The sequence below is a fragment of the Haliaeetus leucocephalus genome, unplaced genomic scaffold (genome assembly GCF_000737465.1).
Source record: "Haliaeetus leucocephalus isolate CR32 unplaced genomic scaffold, Haliaeetus_leucocephalus-4.0 Scaffold155, whole genome shotgun sequence".
Taxonomy (NCBI): domain Eukaryota; kingdom Metazoa; phylum Chordata; class Aves; order Accipitriformes; family Accipitridae; genus Haliaeetus; species Haliaeetus leucocephalus.
In genome coordinates, this window is record NW_010972591.1 from 165,676 (window position 1) to 185,547 (window position 19,872).

General features: G+C 41.2%; 1 protein-coding gene across 2 annotated transcripts in view; it reads left to right on the forward strand.

Annotated features, from left to right (window-relative positions):
• Window positions 1–19,872, forward strand: part of ALKBH8 (alkB, alkylation repair homolog 8 (E. coli)) — a 50,624-nt gene that overhangs the window by 7,218 nt on the left and 23,534 nt on the right. For both annotated transcript variants that reach the window (XM_010562096.1, XM_010562097.1), the window contains one exon: window positions 3,308–3,378. In XM_010562096.1, coding sequence (XP_010560398.1) covers window positions 3,308–3,378 — 71 coding nt within the window. The remainder of the gene's footprint in view (window positions 1–3,307; window positions 3,379–19,872) is intronic.

Below are 19,872 nucleotides of genomic sequence, written 5' to 3' on the forward strand. Positions count from 1 at the left end.
CCTCCCTGGCTGACTTGCTGGCAGGGAAGCGTGAGAACTGGAAATTACCTTGATGCTGTGTAACTAAAACATGCCTGTATTATCAACACTGTTTTGATCACAAATCCAAAACATAGCCCATACTAGTTACTGTGAAGAAAATTAACTCTATCCCAGCCAAACCAGTACAACTTAACTGAAAATCAGAAGAGAGTAGCATCTAAATGTGACATGGTGTAGGGACAGGATTTAAGCACCTGCTTAAGTGTATTTCCTCTATGACCAGAAAGTCTTCATACTTATTTCTGAACCTGGGAGCTTGTGTTTAGAAGTACAGTTTTTGATACCACTGTTATGGAAATTGATGGTGTTTCAGAGTCCAAGGCTGTAGCATGGAAACTAACTGTAAAAAGACACAGGAATAAATAGTCATACTTGATTTTGTAGTCAAGTGCATTTTTTCACTTCAAACTCTTCTTGCTCCCTGTAATGTGCATACAGTCTCCAGGAAACCTCTTGCTGTTAGTACATGTAATGTAATGTTAGTATATGTGATATATGGACTCTTAAGTATGATCCAGGCAGTGTTCCCTTATCTGAGGAATAAGAAACTCCTCTGCTTCTGTAATCTTTCCCAAACTGGAGACATCTGAAGAGAAATTTGCTTCTAATCACAACTCTAGGGAATAAATCAAGTGCTGTGCTTTTTGCTAAGGTCAATCATCAAGGCTAAATATCTGGCTTGTTTTCTAGAGTGGATATCTCATTTGTCCATAGGAAGAAAGGACAACAGCCTTTTTTTTTTTTTTTTCCCTACTTTTTTCCCCAGAATTAATGTCTGACAGCTAATGCAGTATCTGCCAAACAAGGGTCTGAAAAGCTGATCCTATTTGTTTCTGTATCTGACAATCTGTTAAACTGATACAGTAATGTACTTCTGGCTGGGACATCAGAGGAGATTAGTTAGAATTGTAAATTTCTATCAAGAATAGAAGCAGAGTTTTTTTAAAAAAAACAAACCCAGAGAAAAATACCTTTTCTTAAGTGCAAATTGTTAGGATATGAATGAGCACAGAGTGCCATCAGATTAATACCTTTAGTATCTGTGTTCCGAGCCAGATTGTCGCTGGATGTTACACTTGAGATTTTAAGAAGTGACTGGTGACTTTGGGTATCTAAGCTGTAGGGGCCACACTTAAGACACATTAAATGAATTCCTTTTTGAGGGCACTTTTTTCATTCAGGGTCCTAATAATGCGTAAAGTTGTAGATTTATACCTGAAAGTTACCATCCACTTTTGAATGCTTAGGTGACTGTCTGTTACTATGTGCTGCATATATGGTATATAAACAGCAGGTAGGTAGGTTGGTGTGGTCTTGATTGAATTGTCTGGGTGATGCTGAAGAGATCAGTCAACGTTCTCCTGTTGCGCAGTGAATTATACTGACTTCAGTGTGCATCTGAAGGCAGAGTTGCAGTGCTTTATACTGAGGCAAATTTATGATAAGCAAACACAAACAGATGTGTGTCCTTGGTTTTCAATTTGTAAAAGGGAACTAGGCCTTAAGCCTCATTGTTTCTAAGACTAGTCATATCAGACATATAACTAATGATTAGAGATTTAGATGTGATTAATAGAATGCAGGTACTTATAAAACAATATGCATAAGTTGCTTATTTGTCCCTTGTGTAGCCCTCACCATGGCTGGCTTAAAACCCAGTCAAGCTGAATCAACAGAAAAAGGATCATACATCTTAGACCTAAGACATAAGAATAGGTAAGAGTAAGTGATTAACTTTAGAGTAAGATGAATTAATAAAACAACCTGAGAGATTCTCAGAAATTCAAAGGTGATCTTTGATGTGTAAGAAGATAAGTGGCTGTGGTGACCGGAGACTTCTGCCTATGACCACTAACTTCAGAAGAACCAGGACAAGACAATAAGAATCAGTGGAGACAGGAAAATGTATTGGACTTTTGAAACCACTGGAGAATAGAGAAGTGAGAGTTCATGGAAGAACACCTAGAACTTCTTTTGACAAATCATCAATTGCATATTGTTTGCTAAAATCATATAGGTGTTTTTGAGTTACCTTTTGCCATTCACTGCGGTGGTGGCCCAACTCTGAGTTGTTAACAAAGCAAACCTAGAGAAACCCATGACTGAAAATTCTTTAACACAAGTCTTGCTGATTTTTCTATCAGATTAAATGTTGACCTCATAAAACATTTGTATTGCTTTCACTGAACCTAATGGAATTCAGAATATTACATCTGGAGGTAGAATCTGGCATATAATAAGGATACTTTATAGGGCTGACTGACAGTGTTAGGAAAAAATGTTTTCAGCTCAGGAATTTGATAGTGTCCAAAATTAACGTAGGTAGAGTTTTTAATAAGCAAATATAACTGTTTTGGTTTGGGTCACATAAGAGTTACTCTATCTGTCTGTGCCTGCTATGGTGTCAAAGGAATGCATAGTTGCAGTTCTCCCAAGCTATCTGCTGACCTTGCTCTGCTGCTGACTACAGTTCCCCACCATGTGGTGAGATCTTTCTGTGGCATGCAAACTGCTGTTTCAGTGCTTGGTGTTAAAATGTGTGGCATGAGCTGCAGGAAATGGCAGTTTCTTTCCAATTAGCAGATCTGAAATAAAATAAAAAATTAAAAATTGCTGTCCCTTTGGCAATTCTCAACTGTGTGTGTCTACTCATACACATGCCAACAGATGTACTACCCAAGGGGTGGCCTAGCAATGGTGTGTGGAGTTCTCCTGGGAACTGCAAAGCAGTGCCTGCATTTATGGTAGTAGGTCCTAAGCACCTGAGACCCTTAGCACAGTCATTTGCTTAGCAATAGAGGGCGTATTTGGGATGATTCCTTCTCTGTGAAGAAAGTGAGGGAGAAATACATTATCACAGATGAACTAAGGCCCAAAATCACCTAACGTAGCATAACTGCTAGTGCTAACTGCTAAACTGCCTAAGAGGAGAAGATAGTGATTTCAGGCGCTCTCTGCAGCGAGGAAAGCAATTTGGTGTCTTCAGAGGGTGAGTGGGGCCTTTGGGTGCCCTGAACTGTCTTGTAGATATTTCCACTGATGATACAGGACACTTGTGTTAACTGTGTGCATCTAATCTGGGCATGTAAATCGGACAATTGTCCTGAATTCTTTTGGAAGGCAACTCCCTCATTTATGATTTTGTTTTTTTCAACTGTACATCCCAGCTTTCTATATGGACATCATAGAAACAGAGCTTGCTAATAGAGATAGAATTCTATTATTATTATACTGACTTTTTACTTTTTTGGTTTTTCTTATGCAGGAATTCCTCCTCATATTGATACACATTCTGCTTTTGAGGATAAAATAATCTCTCTCAGTTTAGGAGCTGAGGTAATCTTCATGTTTGTATGTGTTTTGATGATGCTTTACTGAGAGGTTTCATTTTTATATTGTTTAATACAAGTTAATTTGATTTTCCATGGTGTCTGTTCACACTCATCTGAGTTTAATATCAAGCATGTAAGGTAATGTGATATGCTAATTAAATAAGTAACTGCAATGAGATGTCACTGGAAGTTTTGCCAGTGATATTAGTGATACTCTATTTTTAAATCTTAGCATCCAGTTCTCCATCGACCTTCCTTCATTTTGTATTCATCTTAGAAAGCGTATCACTCCTGTTTATGTTCCTACTTCCATTTTTCCCTGCGTCATCCCCTGTTCCCTCTGGTCTGCATAAGCCTGCCATTATTTTTATATTCGGTACATCTACAGTAGGCTAATGTAGATGTATTACCTGTAGAAGGTCCAGTCAAAGTCTGAACCCTACTGAGATAGTTGTGGTGCAGGCAGAGATAGACTCTCATCTCAGCAGCATCCAACATATGCAGATGATGTAGAGAAGGAGTGGGAAGGGAAGCGGAAGAACAGTTGACTAGCATGAAGTCATGCAACATATCAAGAGTAGAGCTGAAAACAGTCCATATCATCTAGTCTCAGTGCTCTGATTAGTGTCTTTACTTTTACTCTATTTGGATTCATCTGCTGCATCTGTGCCCATCCATGTTTTACAAATTTAGTGTTACCTTCTCTCCCTTAAGCACTACTGCAGCAAGTCTTGGCTACTTGGCCTTCTCTATTGGGTTTGCGTGGCAAGGTTTTGGTAGCAGGGGCTACAGGGGTGCCTTGTGAGAAGCTGCTAGAAGCTTCCCCCCATGTCTGATAGAGTCAATACCAGCCAGCTCCAAGTTGGACCCACTGCTGGCCAAGGCTGAGCCCATCAGTAACAGTGGTAGTGCCTCTGGGATAACAGATTTAAGAAGGGGAAAAAAAACCCCAACCTGCACAACAGCAACTGCTGCTGGAGAGATGAGTGAGAATATGAGAGAAACAACCCTGCAGACACCCAGGTCAGTGAAGAAGGAGGGGGAGGAGATGCTCCATGCGCTGGAGCAGATTCTCCTGCAGCCTGTGGGGAAGACCATGGTGAGGCAGGCTGTCCCCCCGCAGCCCATGGAGGTCCACAGTGGAGCGGATATCCACCAGCAGCCCATGGAGGACCCCATGCCAGAGCAGGTGGTTGCCTGAAGGAGGCTGTGACCCTGTGGGAAGCCCGTGCTGGAGCAGGCTCCTGGCAGGACCTGTGGCCCTGTGGAGAGAGGAGCCCACACTGGAGCAAGCTTTCTGGCAGGACTTGTGACCCCGCAGGGGACCCACGCTGGAGCAGTGTGCTCCTGAAGGACTGCACACCATGGAAAGGACCCATGCTGGAGCAGTTTGTGAAGAACTGCAGCCTGTGGGAATGACTCATGTTGGAGAAGTTCATGAAGGACTGTACCCTGTGGGAGGGACACCATGCTGGAGCAGGGAAAGAGTGTGAGGAGCCCTCACTCTGAGGAGGAAGGAGCAGCAGAGACCACATGTGATGAACTGACTGCAACCCCCTGTCATGAAATGGAGTGGTTTGGACCACTTAAAGAATCACTTCCAATGGTATTAGTAAAAGAAAAATTATTTAATAAGAATTTATATAAAAGTGCGACTTCACAGAATGCGATGGCAAGGTTCACTCTATTACTTAATACATGGATGAAATGTACACGGGAAAATTAAGTTAGAATCAGACTAAAATTAGGTATACAGAGACCAAAAATGCAATAGGGTAAAAGAGAAATATACAAAGAAAAATGGAGTTAGAATTAATTTCTTGTGATTTTGTACAGAGATCAGGAATGTAAAAACGGAAGGGAGACCCTCCTGTTAAGTCACGAGGTTCAGAGAAGACCCACTTGTTTTCTAAACTCCTGTCAGAGTCTAGGTGCGGCTGGATCAACTCCTAGTCCCAGACTTGGTCAACGGTTTATATCTAAATGGATTATGAGTGTAATAACAGCCTGAGAGTCATTCAGTTGAATAAAGTTCATGACAGTAATTTAAGTATAGATTTGAAAAGTGTTAACTTGTAATATACTTGCTATAGTGTATTCAGGTTAGTACACATACATGCATAAAGGCACTAAGAGATACATAAGCAAGTAAAAGAGGTACACCTATTAAAAATTCCCCTTGAGTTCAGTGAAAATATTCATGTCAAATGCTTTGGCATCCTTCTCAGCAGGTGAAGGGTCAAGCCTCAAGGAGCAAAGAGTATCAGCCCAAGTCTTACTGGCTTTCGGTGACAGACCTCTGGTCTTCACAAACTTAAAAGTTTGCGAGCTCTGAGAGGTGTCTCGCTGAGAAGGAGATGCAGCCTGCTGCAGTCCAGGATAGCTGAAAGGGTCTCACTTAGTACTGCTGTTTTGAATCTTTATTCTGGGCTTTGGCATCGACTTCCTCTTTTCTTACAAGTTGTGTAGTGAATGTGGAGCTCCTGGGACTAGGGGTGAGTCTAAGGAAGGATCACTTTTTCATTAACATGTGTGGCAGTGGCACATGTGTGTTCTTGGTTGCTTGAAAATGGAGTGTCAGTGTTGCCAGTCCTCTCAGCCTGACCATGGATGTATTTGTCCACCATTCACAAAAGCATCCACTCTAGAGAGGAACGTCTGGGATTGGTTGTGAGGGTGGTATGCACAGTGGCAGTAGAGTTCTTACTACTTTTGGAATGTCCCAGTCTAGGGGCTACTTCCTCATGTGGCTTCTGCACTTAGCCTTGTCTTGGAGATCATGTATTCTCTTCTGTTCAACTGCAGTGTTGTCTGTAACAGTGTCAACACCTCCATGCTAGGTAGCACATGGGAACATCCATTTCTCTGATGCAGTTCCTCTAGGAGAAGGGCTCTAATTGATCTTCTGTGCAGTTTATCCATCCGAAGTTTAATTTTTCTAATACATGCTGAGCATTCAGAGCAGCACAGCAACAGCAGATGATCCCAACTTACAGCTCTTCCTATGTTGATCTTGTAAATAAAAAAAAGTTAGTTTACTTTATAAAAACTATATTGGTGCTGTCATTTCACATATTCTGCCTCAGTCTGCAGGCCCAGGCTTTCTTACCCTTTCAGTTTCAATTAAAAGGCTGACTCTGGCACAAATGCTCTGTTACATCATTGATGAGGCACCATAGGCAGTGCATTTCTATATGATTATATTACAGCACACCTTTGTTGTGGTCTTGGAGATGGGCAAAAGCAGAATGATTTTAATCACCTGAGAAGCACAAGCCTTTCTGGGAAGTGGACTGCCTGGAGCATTATGATGCTGTTAAAACTTGGAATGTGTACATTTCAATCAGGGAAACAGCCAGACTTGGGCCATTTGTAGGTATTTCAGGCATAAGCATTGGATACAGTCTGTTAGTTAGCTCCTAAGTTTCAGTGCCTTTTCATAATGGGCCATTAATGGGCTTTTCAGGTGCAGACAATCGAAGCACATGTGTAGTAAAACAGGCCAGTGGCCCATGAAATGCTGCATTATTTAATGGCTTTTCTTTCTGGTACTTTTACAACTTTTAATGATTTCTTTAATGTGTTTTTGTGCACTTAGCTCTTAATCTGATTCTAAAATGTAAGTATCAGTTGCAGTAATATGTGAGTTAGCTATTTTAGGAGTGAAGCCCCCTACTCTATTCCCATTAAAGCTTACCATGTACAAAATTTACATACTCTGATAATAAATAATTGGAGTTGCATATACAGCAGCAAACTTTAGTAATGTATCTTCTTCTCACTATAGCGTGATGTTATGGTTGGTTTTTTTTTCACCTGAACAGATTAGGCTGCAACATAATGGAAAACATACATAAACAAAGTTGTATGTCTTGTCCTCTCTTTATTCTCCTAAACAGTAAATGCATACATTTAAATAAAAAGTGCCATAAAGAAATAACCTTCCAACCCAACTGGTTCTGTATCCTATTTCAGAAGTTGGCTAACCAGACACTTCAGAGGAAGAAAAGAAAGCAGGATACCTCGTATAGTTTGTTCTTACGCTAAGTCATGAAAGAACTTTTATTTTGATTGTCTGTGCGCTTGTTGTGGTTTCACCCCAGCTGGCAACTAAGCACTACACAGCTGCTTGCTCACTCCTTCCTGCCCCCAGTGAGATGGGGGAGAGAATCAGAAGGAAAAAAAAAAAACAAAAGTAAAACTCGTGGACTGAGAGAAAGATAGTTTAATAGGACAGAAAAGAAAGGGAAAATAATAATAATAGAATATACAAAAAAAGTGATGCACAATACAATTGCTCACTGCCCACTGACTGATGCCTAGCCAATCCCTGAGCTGTGGTGGCCCCTGGCCAACTGCCCCCAGTTTATATACTGGGCATGATGTCATATGGTATGTGTCGTGGTTTCAGCCCAGCCGGTAACAAAGGACCACGCGGCCGCTCGCTCACTCCTCCCGCCCCCCTCCGGTGGGATGGGGGGAAGACGGAGGAGAGGAAAAAAAACAAACCTGGAACCTCGAGGGTTGAGATAAAGGCAGTTTACTGGAACAACACAAAGAAATTACAACAACAACAACGCTACTAATGAAAGGGTATACAAAAAGAGTGATGCACAGTGCAACTGCTCACCACCCGGGACCCGACGCTCTGCCACTTCCCCCACCGAAAAGAAGAGCCCACCCCCCGTCCAGCTCCCCATTTATATACTGAGCATGATGTGACATGGTATGGAATAGCTCCTTGGCCAGTTCAGGTCAGCTGCCCCGGCTATGCCCCCCACCTCCCAGGTTCCTGTAAAAAAAAATTAACTCTATCCCAGCTGAACCCAGGACAGTATGGAATATCCCTTTGGCTCAGTTGGGTCAGCTGTGCTTGCTGTGTCCCCTCTCAGCTTCTTGTGCACTCCCAGCCTCTGCTGGCAGGGCAGTTTGAGAAGCTAAGTCCTTGACTGAGTATAAACACTACGTAGCAAGAACTAAAACATCAGTGTGTTATCAACTTTATTGTCATCCTAAATCTAAAACGCAGCACTGTACCAACTAATAGGAAGAAAATTAACTTTATTCCAGCTGAAACCAGGACACTTGCCCTTCCAGGATTTGAGTTAGGCAGATTCTAGTAACTAGTAACTAAGGTAAATGCTTTGGTTTATGAAAAAGAAATCTGTGGCAGAGCAGGGGACTAAACACAAGTGCCTTCCTAGCCTAGTGCCTAGTTATCAGCATAGCTTCTCAAACTTCTTATGTTATCTTCACAGAACCACAGAATTGTTTAGATTGGAAGGGACCTCTTGAGGTCTCTGCTCGAGCAAGGTCAGCTAATGCAGGTTGTCCAAGACTGCGTCCAGTTGTGTTTTGAATATCTCTGCAGATGGAGACTACAGAACTTGTCTGGGCAACCTGTTGTAGTGTTTGACCTCTGTCACAGTAAAAAAACCCCTGTTTTCTTGTGTTTAGGTGGAGTCACATGGGTTTTAAATTGTGCCCATTGTCTCTTGTCCTGTTTGTGGACACTACTAGGAAGAGTCTGGCTCACTCTTCTTCATTCCCTCCCATCAGCTATTTCTACACATTGATAACAGCCATCTTAACTGAGCCTGAGCCATCTCTTCTCCAAGCTGATTGGTGCCAGCTCTCTCAGCATCTCCTCATATAAAGATATGCCTTAATCATCTTCATGGCCCTGTGCTGAACTTGCTCCAGTAAGTCCATATCTTTCTTGTAGTGGGAGGCCCAGTCCCAGCACTGGACACAGTACTCTAGATGCATCCTCACCAGTGCTGAGTAGAGAGGAAGGATCATCTCCTTTGACCTGCTGGCAGTGCTCTTCCTAATGTAACTGAGGAGACTGTTGGCCTTTTTTTCTGCAAGAATACGTTGATGGCTCATGTTCAACTTCTTGTCCACCAGGACCCCAAGGTCCTTTTTGACAAAGCTGCTTTCTAGCTGATAACCCCCCCTGCATGTAGTGATGCATGGGGTTATTCCTGACACGGTGCAGGACTTTGCACTCCCCTTGTCGAGCTTCATGAGGTTCATGTTGGCACCAGTTGTCCAGCCTGTCCAGGTCCCTCTGGAATGGTGGCACAACCATCTGGTATATCAGCCACTCATCCCAATTTTGCATTGTCTGTAAACTTGCTGAGGGTGCATGCTGCCCCATCATTCAGGTCATTAATGAAGATGTTAAACAGTATTAGCCCCAGTATCAACCCCTAGAGTACTCCACTAGTGACATGTCTCCAGCGGCACTTTGTGCCACCACCCTCTTCAGTGATACCTTGCAACTTAAATTGCGTTATTGCAAATCAGTCTTTTCCTCAATGGCGAATGACTTTATCCAGTAACAATATGCTTTGTACTATTTTGTTAGAGGAATTATTTTAAGTTTAATTTGTTTGTGCAAACTTGATTTATGTTGATTAGCCTGTGGTATATATGTTCATTTTAAATATGAACAAACAATCTTGAGAAGAAAATAAGGGCATGATTCTTCACAACACTGCATTTGTCTTGCACCAGATAACCCATGGCAATCCAAGTTCTTACACTTGTATGAAATGAGGTGGAAATGTAGGTATGAGAGTCTCTTCCCATGTTCAGTCACATGGAACAGCTTTGTCAAGAGGCACAGAGAAACCAAGTGGCTCAATTTTGTTCTAGTTGGTGCAAAACATTGTGTTTTGGGGAGTTTATAAGACAGATTAAACTTGATTTGAAGGAGAAAAATCTCACTATTACTTTGTACTTCTGCCTAGCTTATAAAAAACATTAAATAGTTTGAGGGCAAAGCAGCGATACGTCTTGTACCTTAATACTCCAGGAAAAGCGAGGGTCTCAGCCCAATCACTTCTCTGTTTTTGACCCATTTCTTTGGCATCTCCTGGGAAACTGCAGAATAAAGTGAGACTTCCAGAATGTCCTGTGGGCTTGTAATGGCATTTTATAAATCGCTACATTCACCCTTTCTTTATAGGAGCTGATACACTGAAAATGTTAATGAATATCAGTTTCAATGTTGTGTTATTGAATACAACTTTCTTTAATTCAGAAGTTGTCATAGTAGGAGAAGAAAGGCAATGGGGTAAATGTAGTTCAGAGTGATTTTTATTAAGCTTAATGGCAAACCATATGTCCTGTGTCCATGAATTTGAACAAAGTACTGCAAAACAGGGAACAGTCCTTTCTGTTGAGAATTTTTTGTTTTTATTTGAGTTAGGTGTTATTTTCAGTGCCTCCATTTGGTGTCTCTAAAGATATGTAATTTTACAGTACTTCATCTTAGGAACCTGGCCAAGTTTGCAGCTGTCTCAAAAAATCCTACTTAAAGCCTGTGCCAGATTTCCTTTTGTAGGTTTGCAGCAGGAGCTTGATCAATATTGAGATTTCTGTTTTTCAGCTTTTCCTAATTTGCCATTTTACATTCTGTCATGTAAGCCTTGATTCATTAGAATTTTAGAAATAGAGAGGTAGCATTTCTATAATGAGCTAGGTAGTGTTATGAGTGTATCCAACCCAGGAAAGAATTTTCCCTTCCTGGCTGCATATCTTACCCCCAGTAGACACCCTGCAGTCCCTCCTCATCAGCTCTGCCCCGTTCTGTCCAAGACTGCTGTGGGATACCCACTGCCCCATGCCAGAGGGTGAAGTGCAGTCATAGTTTTCCTGAAGGGTGCATTGTGTTGGCACCATACTATGATTTATGTTGTTCTGTCCCATTTTCCTAATATCCAGCCCTGATGTGGAAGCCCCAGGCTTGTTGTTGTCTTCTCCTTAGCTTCTGCTTTTCCTTCTTGAGTGCCTTACTCTGCTTCCTATCCCTGTGCCTTGGCCTGGCAGAAGGCTGGGATAAACACCGAGAACTGCTGTGACACGCTGGCTAGGACCCTGACCTAATGTCTGTGAAAGGGAAGCTTCAGGGTTTTGAGTCAGATCTGTGGCTCAGGGTTAAACAGTGGGGCTGTGTGTGGATCATCCTTGACCTCTGCCTAACTTCTGTTCATCTGAACACATATTCATCATGTCTTAGCTTGCAGATATTAAGTGCCTTGATCTGTAAAGAAAAGATGTGACTCTTTTAAGCCTTGAAAGCAGAGCAATGTTAGAAAGAAAAACTCCACCAGACCTTTTGAAATATGTGACTAATGGTTGTTCTAGAACTGATAGAGTGAGGTATGCTGCTATTACTCATCTCTCAGGCTGATAATTGACGATTTTTCCAACACTTTTGCTTCTTATCTGTTCTATTTCTAATCTGTCTTGGTTAATAAACAGAAACCTGTAGTTGTTACAGCAGGAGCTGTTTCTGTAATAGCTGCTTGAGAGACTACCAGAAGCCTTTAGAAAGTCTAGATTGTACCCAGCCTTTGACAGTTAGCACCTGTTTTGTGTCTTGTATGAGCTCTAACAAGGTAGGCAGGCACTGGATATTGTTGTGTTAACTTTGTGGTCCCAATCTTATTTTGCTTATCTTGGTTAGTTGCTGATTTAGTTTAATTTATTGTTTATACTTACATTGCTTTATTTTTCTTTTAAGGGAAGGCAGAGAGCATCTTACCTACTTAAAGAGTTACTCTGGTAGTGGCTACGCCAAAGTTTTTTCTCTGTCCATGCTAGCAGCATGATTGTAGTAGGTGAGAGCGGAGTAATAGCGATCAATATTTAAAGAGAGATTGGATTTGCAGAACCAAAATGTCTCTTAACCTAAATGGAAGGCATTAATTTTAATCACTACAACCTAATGCTGAGTTCAGAAGTTTGTTCAAGTGAGTCTGGTGGGATTCCTGAAGCTCAATAGTGTGCTTTTCAGATCTGTAAGACACGTTTCTTGAGCTGTACCCTTCTTACAGTTATGGATTACATCAGTTCTTGAGAGTAGTAATTTGCAGTGGTTTCTCTATCATTTAGCTGGAAACCCAAAGGGACTGTATTTATAATTGTATACCAAATTTAGTTGGTTTGTTCAATTTAAACCAGTATTTCATTTTTGAAAACTACTGAAGAGCTTCTCCATGTGAAAGGTGTCCTGAGCACCACAAGTTAAATGCATCAGGCTTTGTAAATCTGTCTCTCCTGTTTGCGTTTGCTCTGTATAAATGTCCTGTGTGTTTCCGTCCATGTCATATCATAATGTAGTGTCATTGAGCTTGGATCAGATACAAGACCTGTCAAAATCAAGGGAGAACTTTCTGTTGATATAATTGAATGTTGAATTGTGCCCTCTGAGATAAGCAACAAAGCCTGCAGCCCTTCATGAGAATATTTGTAATAGTCTTACTGTCTTTTTTGGGAAAGGTGAATATTCAGTAAACACACTGTTCTGAGTTTTTATTTCTGTGCTGGATGTCTCTTGCCTGTTGGCATACAGGATTCTGTTCACAGGTATCAACATGTCCTGCTGATGTTTCCACCTGATCAGTTATTTTCACCTTTGTAAGGACCTTGGAAGCTCAGCTTTCATGTAAATTGTTCAGAGGAAACCTGTCCTGCAATACCTAATTGCCTCCTTCCACAGCCATGGTTGTTTGTAGGCTCTTACTTTAGCGAAAGGTAGCAACAGCAAGACACCCACTGTATGCAACTAATGCAGACAAGCATTTTTCTCTCAGGTGCTGTAGGAATCTGATAATGAATCTTGATTTGCAGTGAGATGCTACAAGAAGAGCATTCAGACAGAATTGCCCCCAGAGCAATCATACTCGCATTATTTCTCTAGAAGCTGTGTGGCAGTAATTTGTTGAGAAACAAGACAACAGCATGGAGATCTTACCTTCTCCGCTACCTCTTCATCTACTTGGGAGGAACAAAATCAAAGCTAAGCTATGACAGAGCCTGTGTTTTAAAGTTTTGTATGTAAAAATATTCTTTTTTTTTCTCCCCTTTCATATTGGAGAGACATTATAGTTTCCAGGTGCCTCTTTGTATGAGTTGTCCCTGTGGTAAGTCTATGAGTTCTGGAATTTACTACCAGGGGGCTAATACTGGGCAAATAGCTCTGCAAAGCTCCGTTTCCTATCTCCCTTTTGTTGGATTCATACCAGCCTTCCTTCGTCTCCCCAAAAGAAGGAAACTTGTCATGTACCGTGCATTTCCATAAAGCTGTTCCCCACTATGCAAGGCATAACAACTCCTAAATTGGCTAGTATCCTACTTCATTGTTGAGGAAGGAAGGGCAGCCTGTATGATTGCTGTTGGATCTCTGATCTGCAGAATATGCTGTGACTTGCTGAGATACTTCTGGGTCTGCGAGAGTGGGAAGTTGCCTTACTGCATTCTGTATAGCACTTTTATGTGTCTTGCATGCGGTCCATTATTTTGCCTGCTGTTGTGGTTTCAGCCCAGCCGGTAACAAAGGACCACGCAGCCTCTCGCTCACTCGTCCCGCCCCCCTCCGGTGGGATAGGGAGGAGACGGAGGAGAGGAAAGAAAAAAAAAACACCTGGAACCTCGAGGGTTGAGATAAAGGCAGTTTACTGGGACAACACAAAGAAATTACAACAACAACAACGCTACTAATGAAAGGGTATACAAAAAGAGTGATGCACAGTGCAACTGCTCACCACCCGGGACCCGACGCTCCGCCACTTCCCCCACCGAAAGTCGAGCCCACCCCCCGTCCAGCTCCCCATTTATATACTGAGCATGATGTGACATGGTATGGAATAGCTCCTTGGCTAGTTCAGGTCAGCTGCCCCGGCTATGCCCCCCACTTCCCAGGTTCCTGTAAACATTAACTCTATCCCAGCTGAACCCAGGACACCTGCTGAGAGGGAAGGCAAAGCTTCAGCTCCTTCTGGTTCATACCACTTTGTTTTCTTCCCAGTCACCTGGTTGCTCTTTTTAGCATCCTGCGGTTTCCTGGAGTTGGTAGTGTTGAGAAAGGGATGTGGGAAGAATGTTCTCGTGGTCTCCTGAACATCTCTGGGCAGTTGCATCAGCAGTGGATCTGAGGTGAATGTGGAAAGAGACAAAAGAAATTGCAATTAGGAGGAATTTGAAAATGAAATCCACTCAGTATCACATGGAAAAATACATAGAGATGCTATGAAAAATGTCATATAGTTCCAGTTAGTTTTCTCACAATCACACCAAAATCCTACTGTGGGTGAAACAAAGACTTTCTAAAATGTTTGAAGTCTGCAGTAGGCCTTAAGATTTTCTGACTGTGGTCATAGCTGCTAAATAATGAAGGAAAACTTTTGCATACTTGCTCTATCAACTTGATTCTGTTTGAACAGAACCTGTTGTCTCCAGGCTTTTGCTGTTCCTGTTGCGTGCTTATTTTGTATGCTGAGGCAGCATCATTTCATTTCCAATTCTTAGACATCTGGCTGTTATAGCTTTACTGTGACACACAAATAGAGATGTTGAATTTTTCAGTGGAAGCAAATGTACTCTCTAAAAAATGTCTTGCTATTGCTAGAGTTTTCTAGCTGGTTTTCATGTGGTAGGAAATTTGTAGATAGATAAAAATCTTGAAAAAAATAGATTATTATGCACGATATTGCTTTTTTTTAAACTAAAACTTTTTTTTTTCTCTTGTTCCACTTCACTCCCCCCATGTACTCTTCACTGTGATACATGAACTACCTTTCAGTGGTGGTGAGATGAATTAACTGTTTAAATATGAAGTTGCTATTTACTCCTGTGAAAGATGTAATCATTGCAATAGAAGAAAACTAACAGCATTTAAATTTACATTTCAATTAATATTTTTACAGCTGAAATTATTTCTGAATCAGGTTTTGGATTGTCATTCTTGAAATACAGTTCAATTTTTTTTATAGAAACCTTTGTGTAGTTTTTTGAGTAGTTACTAATGTCTTTATATTTTTAAAGAATTTTTAATTTCTGTGACAGATTTATCAGTGGAAGTTATTTCTATTCTCCATGATATTTTTAGAAGATAAGTACTTGATTCATGAAATGGAATCCTGGTATCTGCCACAAATTAACAGCAAACAGACTGAACTCTGGGGCATTAAAAAGTCATTATCTTTAGCTGTTACATTTCAGCTGTACTTCAGTTCTGGAATTCAATAAAGAAATCTAATTTCATTAGCCAGTGATGTCATCTCTATTGTCATAGGAGCCTATTTTAAGACTGTGGCAAATTTCAGGTAGAAATGACAAGTAGTCAGTCAATAATAATAATCACAAGTAGTCTGTAAGGAAAGAGACAAGCTTAACTTGTTAAGCTCCTGCTGTGGTGTATTGTCTCTTGGCTTTGAACTGGACTTTTATAATACCAGTAAGTGTAGCAAATAGGGTTTGAAGTCTGTCTGCATTTATATTAGCTTTACATGAGCGTTTTGCATACTGTAATGTTCTGTTTCTGTTTTTCTTTCCAGCTATGTTGAGGGTTTCAGGAGGAGTTTCTCCACAGACTTATTTCAGTAGAGTTGACTCTGGAAATTTTCATTGAGGAACTGGCAATTTAGAGTGGTTAAAAGTATGCCGGAGCCAAAGCTGTCAAAACTGTGATGCTGATACACTTGACAGAAAGATTCCAATTCAAGGCAGGGGGAGAGGTGTGCTCCTAGATGAGAAGCAAGTAGGCAGGCATCCTCTTGGTGCAGTGCAGGGGCAATGCAGGTGAAGCTCTGGTCTGTTTGCTGGGGCAACAGAAGAATGGTTGGGAGGAACCAAGGTTGATGGTGCAGTTGAAAGCAGTGAAAACTGGACACTTCACAGTTCCTTGTGAGGTGTTCTTGTTGTTCCTCCTCTGTTACTGTGTACCTCTATCTGCAGTGCACGTTCATGCAAGCCATTGTAAATCAGGGCCAGATGCTGAGGCCCTGGTAGAGTCCTTTTGTATAACTTTTTGGCTGCATTATGTTGACGTGCGGAAAACAGACTCCACAGTCAGTGAGACTGTAAAGTAGGTATGTTCATTCAGCGCTGGGCAGCACGGGGGGTAGTCGTGTGTGCCCGACTCGGCAGTTCGCCTCAAGTTTATACGGTCAAGTGTTACATATTCACAATACGCCTATACATATGCGTGACCTATCCGCGCTTCATATTAAAATTAGCTCCGAGAGGTCATTTCCATAGTCTCCTCTCAACTGCACTTGCGCAGTGCCTCTTTATGGTGGTCGTCTGGTGGTCGCAGAGATGAAGATAGATGACTCCTCTTCGTCACCGCTAGTAACCTCTTTTCTTGTGCAGGCTCAGTGATTTCTTGGTATTCACCCAAGCCGCAAGACCAGTCTTGGCTGGCTCCTGGGGCCAGCTCCTCCTTCTTATCAGGACCTGTCTCTGCCTCATTGGCTGGGTCTTGGGACCAGCTCTTCTTATCAAAGACTGTCTCTGCCTCAGCTAATTTCAACAATGTAAGCGCTAAACATCATCTTTTATCCCCCTTTATTATGTCTACTGAGATTCTTTTGACTCCCTTGTCTCAATGTGAAGACACTCATTGGGCTAATGAAGCAAACGGAGGGAATGAGAGAAGAAAGACATGATGTTGCTTGTGATGAAAATCAGCAGTGTTGAAATACTGCCTATCTAAACTTCAAAATGTGTTTTTCCTTTTTGATTGTTTTACATGCTTTAAATTAATGTGTGTATGTCAGATGTGTGGTACTTCTGTGGGGTGAAACATAGCAATTGAGTGAATTGATAAAACAGTTTTCTTCAAATTATTTTAAAGAAGTCTTTCAGTGTCATGCTGTGTTTTGAATTATACTTTATGGCCCTAGGAGACGTCATTAACCAAGAAGATGGCTTTCATTCATTCTTTGGTGTTTGGTTTGTTGTTTTGTTTTGTTTTTAAAGCATTGCATGCTTTTATCTGCTAAGGAATGACTTTTCTTTATGTATTTAAGCCATTTCTGTAAATTTATGCCCAGATCTTTGTTCCTCAGTAGATTTCCCTTTTAAAGTGAAGATGTAGAGGATTAAGAAACAGGCCATATGGTAGTTTCTATAGCAATAGATTAAAGACTGTGTCTTGTCAGCTCTTGTGAGGTACGATGCAAGAATTAGTTCAGGAAGGCACTGTTTGCATGTGTTACATTTTGGCAATTCTCTGCTGTGGTAGTGGTCTCTGGGACAGTTGTTAGATGGAGTTGTGAGAAGGGCTAGTTGACCTTTGTTTCAGACTCAGGCTGAGTAAACTCATCATTTAATCTTTTTGAATTACAGATATTCAGCACTGGACTATTTCCATACTACTTTCTCAGTATGTAGAGGGCAAGATGAGTGATAAAGTGCAGGAAGAGGTTTTAATTAGGGCAGGACTGTTTTAAACAGAGTTGAGGCATCTGCTGAATCTATACTTGGGTGCCTTATTTAATAACTTGTTGTCAGTGGTATTCTGTCCAGGATTAAGACACTGAAATTTTAGTGTGTACAAGTAGGTGTGTACATGTGCACTGCACGCCTGAGCTCCTCTGTAATAAATGGGGATAGAGTCAGTCCAGCCTAGGGGGTGATTCAGCTCACACTAAACTATACATCTAGTCTCTGGTTTCACAGGTTTCCGTTCCCTAATAGGATTTTAAAAAATCTGTGCCCAAACGTAGATGTCTTAATCTTGAACTGAATTGACTATTCCCACCCTATGACTTACATTTAGCTTGGATTCCTGTACTACAACATTACAGGCAGAAAGCTGAGACCTGCAGAGGAGACTGAAGTCTGATGAACAACCCCAGTGTTTGCAGAGAGTGAGGGAAGATAGTTTTCTACTAGACAGGATAATGAACATGCAGAATGTTTTACCCATGCCTTGAAATACCCTGGAAGTGTAAGGGCTTGGGCTATTACACAACAGCTGGTTGGTCTGTGCCACACTAGTACATGGTAAGAGTGTACACCCTGAATGTAACTGTTTCAGGTCCTCTTCCTGTAAATGACTCTCCCATTACTGTAGGTGTTTTATTCCATGTTTGGCAGTATTACTGAGCCAAGGCCTGGTTTGTCTTGTATCAATTATTGTTTATGTTACGTGGAGGCCGTATTCACAGTCCCTTACACCACTTCTGTTGTAGAAAACTTGCAATTAGAGGCTATAGTGGTCGACGACAGGATGATAAATGTACAGGTAGGGTGGCATGGACATAAAATTATCATTGAAGAGAGGCCTGCTACATGTATTTGCAACCTCAGTACCATGGAAATTGCTGATTATAGTGTGTGTTTCCGTAGATATTTGTAAATGATCAATGATTTAAAAAGGTGATATGCTCTTCTTGAACCCTGAAGTGTTTCCTTTTCTACTTAGATACTGAAAATCTGTTGAGAACTTGCAAGTTTTTAATGTGCGAAAGAATTACAAATTCCGTAATTCTGGTGTGTACCAGAATCCTGTAGATGTCATCATACTTGCATAAAAGTTGTACTCATTACGGAACAGCTGTGTCTGTGTTGTAAGGACTTGTTCAGTGATTTCTTGGTAGACATTTGGTACAGCACTAAACATGTAAATAAAGATTATTTGCTTTCAGGACATAGAGTAATACATAAGTGCAAGTGTGAGGAGATGTATTTGAGGATGCAGAACTGCTTTCTTGTGATGTCTGGGCATTATTTCTTGAACAGATTAAGCCCTCTGGAGGCCACTAGGATCAGGAGGTATAAGAGTCCTCTTGTGCTCTTCCATTGAACTGTACTCTGAGAGCAAGTGATACAAAATCTTGGAAATGTCCTTTCGTTTGGAAAGGAAAATGAGTGCTTTCATACATTTGAGGCACATTCTGCCCTGGTGTAGGTGGATGCAATTCCCTGTATGTCAGTGTAGAAGCACCCGTGGATATGAGGGAAGTCATATGACTGAAAGAATGGAAAATATTGCAGAGGAGGCTAAGTCAATGAAAGAAATTAAATGAAGACTAACAGCATTAGCCTCTTGCTTTCTTTGTCCTAAAGGAGTTTAAGCTAGGAGCTAGGGAGGCGATTTATTAAAGGATGAAAATGGAATGTTAGCAAAATTGAATAAACCGGATGTTGTTGAGAACTTGACTGCTTCTTTGTCTCTGGATTCACAAAAGGACATCAAGGTTATATGCTGGGGTTGGATAGCATTTTCTGGAAAGGAGAAATTTATACCTGTGGTGGCAGAGAGAGGGTTGCAGTGGTAATGCAACTATTGCTTTTTACTGTAGGGATTGAAAAATCTCTTATGTAGGAGTCTAATATTCAACATTGAGTTTTAACACAGGTAATGATCTGGGAAGGTGCAAAGGCCACAGATAATGTTCTGTAATGTACAAAAGGAACTTGATACTTTCAGAGTTAGTAGGAACTGGCATACTTGATGGATAGGCTTTAATGGATTAGATTTGTTGTGTTCTTCTTTTAGTCTGGCTGTTCAATCAGCAAGATTAAACAGTAACCCTGGATTTACAAAGAGGCTTTTGAAACAAAGAAGAGTCAGCTTGAGAAGACGTATGAGTGAATCATAAAAATTTGTAGCAGCAGTGAGAGACCTTGGAGTGGGAACAGCAGCAATCCGAAGTTGGGGTGACACTGCCAGAAGTACCACCAGCATCCCAAC